Source organism: Papaver somniferum, chromosome 6 (assembly GCF_003573695.1).
Source record: "Papaver somniferum cultivar HN1 chromosome 6, ASM357369v1, whole genome shotgun sequence".
Lineage (NCBI taxonomy): Eukaryota > Viridiplantae > Streptophyta > Magnoliopsida > Ranunculales > Papaveraceae > Papaver > Papaver somniferum.
In genome coordinates, this window is record NC_039363.1 from 177,504,280 (window position 1) to 177,509,564 (window position 5,285).

At 36.8% G+C, this 5,285-nt stretch overlaps 1 protein-coding gene across 1 annotated transcript; it reads left to right on the forward strand.

Moving 5' to 3' along the window:
* Positions 1-693: 693 nt before the first annotated feature.
* LOC113286479 (dynamin-related protein 5A-like) lies at positions 694-3,460 on the forward strand. The gene is made up of 6 exons (XM_026535093.1): positions 694-736; positions 832-1,001; positions 1,837-1,926; positions 2,659-2,778; positions 2,899-3,046; positions 3,318-3,460. Coding segments are annotated over exons 2-6 (387 nt in total). The 5' UTR covers positions 694-736; positions 832-974; the 3' UTR covers positions 3,320-3,460.
* Positions 3,461-5,285: the final 1,825 nt, after the last annotated feature.

The following is a 5,285-nucleotide window of genomic DNA, read 5'->3' on the forward strand; positions in this document are numbered from 1 at the left end:
GATTACATATGATGTTATTCTTAGTTCCAATATGACTTAGAATGATGATTTTTAATCCAAGTTGACTAGGTTTTTGTGTTACTTTGTTAATCTTTCAAAGTAATTTTCTTGTAGACAAGTATGCTATGAGGAGAGGTCAGTTTGCAAAGAACGGACTGATTCAGTACCAGATTGTATGCCAACAAGTTAATGTTGGTTCTCTGGAAGAGGTGATCAAACCATTTTTGCATCTTTCAACTGAGAAAGTTGAGAATGCAAAGACCCAGGCAGAGGCTTTAGAAGAAGCTCTAGACATTGATGACTTGGAAGCGGATAAGAGGCCTGAAGACTTGATGCTGAGCTATATTGGTGGAGAGAAGGGAAAGGATATATCTGACCGCGAGCTTGTTACTCTGTGGTTAGAGGCCTACAGAATGGTTCTCGAAATTCTCCATAACAACACTAAACTAGAAGCATTCTACGCGGTAAGCCATCTGATATTTTAATTAGGTTTACCTCATTTCAACCGCTTTTATCTCTTAGGCATTTTTGATTTTTCAGTCCTGATGAGTTTGAGTGTAATATTTCTCTCTATTGTAATGATGACTGCACACCGAGTCTTCCAGTTTTGTAAGAAGCACAAGAGAACAACTGAATTCTGTAGGCTTTGCGACATAATCAGAAACCATCTTGCAAATGTTAACAAATACAAGGACCAGAAAGACATACCTGACTAATTGAGATTGAACTTTGGCAGGTATGTGGAGAATAATTAGTTCCATAGTCCAAGTATTTGCGTGGAAAAAACTACCTCGGTTCTCTATCTGAATTTTGTTATCTGATCTTGTGCAGGAAGCTTTTCGTTTTGTGTAAGACATTCATGGTTTGATGTGTATGGTAAAGAAAACTCCCAAGCCATAAGTGATGGTCATTTATTATGGCAAGCTGACGGAGATGTTCCGGGTTTCGAACTATCAACTTTATAATGCATATGCATGGTCCAAACTGTTCTCACGACAAAGGTAAATAATTACGAAACACATGTTCCACCTTGTTCTAGTATTCATAGTGTTAATGGTGGGTTTTTTGTTGGCCACCTTGTTCCAAACTGTGATTGGTCACTTTGGTTCTGTTGGGGTCTGTTGATATTACTGAGCTTTGTCAGATATTTATGGTTTGCAAGTGACTTTGCAGGGTATAGATTTTATAAACCGTGTTGATGTACATATGGTGTGAATCATGGGATTCCATATAATAAAGTCCAAAATGTGGAAAGAACCTGAGTGGATTAGTAGTATGTTGGGGGACCACCTGTATAGAGTTTGGTTCTGCAGCTGTTGGGGGTGTCCTCGTGTTAGCTTTGGTATCTTTGATCCTTAATTCATCTTTGATATGACTTTGTAATATATTTTTACAGGGTACTGCAGGAGTTGCCATAGCTAGTGTTTTGGGAGTCTAACGTATGCTTATAACAGAGCACAAGTATACTTTCAACAAAGAATGTTTGTCTGTTGGTTTAATATCTGTAATCAAATGCTCTTTCTTGCCTAAGTGCATTCGGTTTTGGTTTTAGGGATGGGTCATGATTCTTGAGTTTTGGTTCGTAAAAGTAGGAAGCAGGCACAACAGTATTACATATTATACAAAGTACTGATACATCCTTGATGTGTGGTTTTCTTGTCATTACTTTTGTGTTGTTAGAACCGTCTTTTGACAAGAACATGCATCTTGGTATTGTTGCTCAAATTGGGTTATAGTAGTCAGGGGTTGATGCTAAAATTGGGTTTTTAATTGATCATGTTAAGCCTTCGTTTGGAATTGTTGGCGATGTAACCTGTGTGCTTTTGTGGTTTACAGTGGACAAAAACAATGGAGGCTATGGATATGTTTCAGCTGCTCAAGATCCTAACATGTATCCTAACCAAGGCTATGTCGGTCCTGGATATGGTAACATGTATTCTGCCAACTATTGGGTCTATATTTATACTGCCACATGATATCTTATAAATGCATTTTTTTATATATAAATTGGAATTAATTAGTTTATGGGATTCATGTATAATCAACGACTAGAAGACTAGAATTTGAGAATGATATCGTGCCAGATTGAACGTGGTATGGCTAGCTAGTCCAAACTGGTAGCTAGGATTATCTTTTAAATTTCTATATGGTAGATTGATTAGTCCTATTTTGGCAAACTACTGCAATGATATTCAAGTGGTATAGGGTAGGAGTATCGTAGCTTGTGGATTGGTTCCTTGTTTGTCTTTAAAATGGGGAATACTGCGAATGTCTCCATAGAATATGATGGCTGTTACGGCTTGGGATGGATGGTTTTTATTTCAAATACAAAATAAATTTCATTGGGTACTGATGATAAGCTAGGAATTCTTCATGTTAAATGGGTTGTCTCCCAAATTTATTTAAAATGTCAGAGTGTCTCTTTCGATTGTGTATACTCTATTTAACTTGTAAATCTCGTTGTCTAGATTTAGACCATCCTCATCTTAACGTACATTTTTAATATCAGGGGTTTGTTATATGTGACCTAGGTTGCAATTTATAAAGATTGGCAATGCGAAAACTCGTGTTGTCTGGCTGTTCCTAAAATTATACTTGGTTATCTATGAGCTTTGGTTTATTTCATACTCAACTGATGCATAATGGTCGATTTTGCAGCACTTGGGAACTGTAATCAAGTCTCGCATCCCAGGCCTCCAGTCGATAATTAATAAAAGTATTGCTGAACTAGAGGCGGAATTGAGTCGTTTTGGCAAGCCTGTTGCTTTTGATGGTGGAGTATACCTTAAATCTCAGTCTTCAATTCAGAGCCTATTGTCTTTAGTCTTCAATATGCACATGAGAAAACATGCACTCAGTTATGGAGATTTGTCGTCTTTTACTTGTGGTTTTTTGCAGGGTAAACTGTACCTGATTATGGAGATTTGTCATCTTTATGATGGAATTTACAAAGAACATCTTGACGGCATGTATGTAGCTGGTAGATTGGAATGTAGCTGGTGTTACTTTCTGGTAGATTGGAATGTAGCTGCCCCTGCCCACACATGTGAGTTGACAAAACTTGAACCTCCTTTTGTGATTTGATTTTGAGTTTTATCTGTTGCCTTAGAATGATCTATTTGTTCCCCTGTGATGTCGTTACTTACAAAAAAAAAAACACATGAGTTTCCAAAGGATTCAACCCATTTTTTGTATCTGCCTTCGATTTCCCTGTCAGCTACAGATATTAATTTTGACTAATGAGCCAACTGTTGTTTACATGATCCTTATACCTTGAACATTACATTTATGGTATTGGTGGTTGGTGTATGTTGCAGGAACGACGTTCTTTGTCGTATGTGAACCAGGGACACAACACATGGATGCTCTACTTGATATCATTTATGAAGTATTGGCTAAGTTCATCGTCATCGGAGGAGCTTATCGTTTTGTTGTTTAACATGTTGTTTTTAGCTTATTGTCTATTAGTTTAGCATCTTGTTGTTAGAACTTATTAGCTACCTAGCTTGGACATGTTTTGTATTGAGCCAAAATTTCATCTTTTTTGTGTAATTTTAAACCAAATGGATAAAGTGAATGAATGTGGAATTCTCAAGTTTGAGTTTAAATTTGGATTTCATTTGAGTTCCATTTTACTTGACTTTGACTTGACCTTTTTTGAGTTTCATTTGACTTAACTTTGAGTTCCAGTCAGATTATTTCAGATTTAACCATTCAGGCATTTCAGCAACTCTGAATTTATATTTTTTTTATATTATAATTTAAATCTGAGACTCACGGCTAAGGGTCTGTACCTCGTAACCCTTAAAATCCGTCGTTATTTGAGACCCACTGCTAAGGGTCGTACAAAACAGCGGCGCTTTATCAGAGACCCCAACAGAGACGGTTGGAAATGGTTGTATAACTCGTATATATGACTTGTCCTGACGGTCGCGGAACATCTGTTTTTCACTATTGTCAGTTGACACGTATCCTTTTACAGACCGTAAAAGCTGGCCGGCACATTTGTTAATAGACCGCTGCCGTTATGGCTTTGATTGATACACGTAGAACTATAGAAGGTTTGTAAATTTTTGATTTTTTAAAGATGGTTGAGTGAACTTTGTGCGTGCGGTTCATTAAAAAGAAAATAACAGAAACTTTGTGCTTACAAATTATTCATTTGAAATTCCCCAGTGGAAACAAATGTCCATGCATACGAAGGTTAATACTGTACCAGACAACATACGTCTCCGGTTGTTTTATACAATTTGTGACCTTTATTATCACATCTTCGCCATCTTCACACTACTTATATAGATCCAATATCAATCGCTTAGACGATTATGCACTTGTAATTTCATAAAAACCGAGAGACCGACGGTTGTAACTTATAAGCAACAAATTCATCGTAATCATTTAAGCGCAACTATATAATTCTTGTTAAGTTTATTTAATGAAAGGGTTAAGTGGCAAAACGCCCCAATTTAGACTACAACGTTGTGAAAATGCCCCAGACGTTAGGCAAAAGATCAAAATGCCCCAAAACGGAATCAAAATACCCCAATCTGTTATGTTTTCCGTTGACATGGTTAAGTGGTCAAAACAGTAAGCGCATGGCCCCGCACGTGTAAATAAATGTCATTTATACCCTTCTGTCAAAATGCCCCACAAGCACGTGAATATTTAACCATGTGCCACATTTAGTTAGATTGCGACACGTGGCTAGTCTAAAATTGGACGGCCAGAGATGAAGTGGTTATATTTACTGAAATGGATGTTTCTTTTTCTAAAGTGACCAGCATGTCCTATTAACTAGGATTGCGACACGTGGCTATTCTTTTAGTTGGACGGCTGGAGATTTGGTTGTTATATTTACTGAAATGGGTTTTTTTTAAGAGAATGACCACCGTGTCCTACAATCTAAGATTGCAACACGTGTAACGTGAGTTCAAATTAAAGGCTACAGATTTCGACCTTTTTAAATCCGACCGTTGTAGATTCCGACCGTTGTAATAACGGTCACTTTCTTGTCTCGCCTGAATTATATAAATGGGGAATTTTCACAACCTTAAATCAGTATATTGGTTTTTTTTCTTCAAAATGGCTGCTAGCTCAAGTGAGAAAATGAAAATGGTAAGTTAAATTTCAAGAATTTTTCAAAGAAGAACATAGTTAGGGGTTAGTATCTTATCCATCTTACTTTAATTTTTACTTAATTTGCAGGAATGTGAGATGTGCAATGAAAATAATCATCAATCAATTGATTGTCCTTGGATCTACAGTAGGTGTAAATTAGTTCCTTG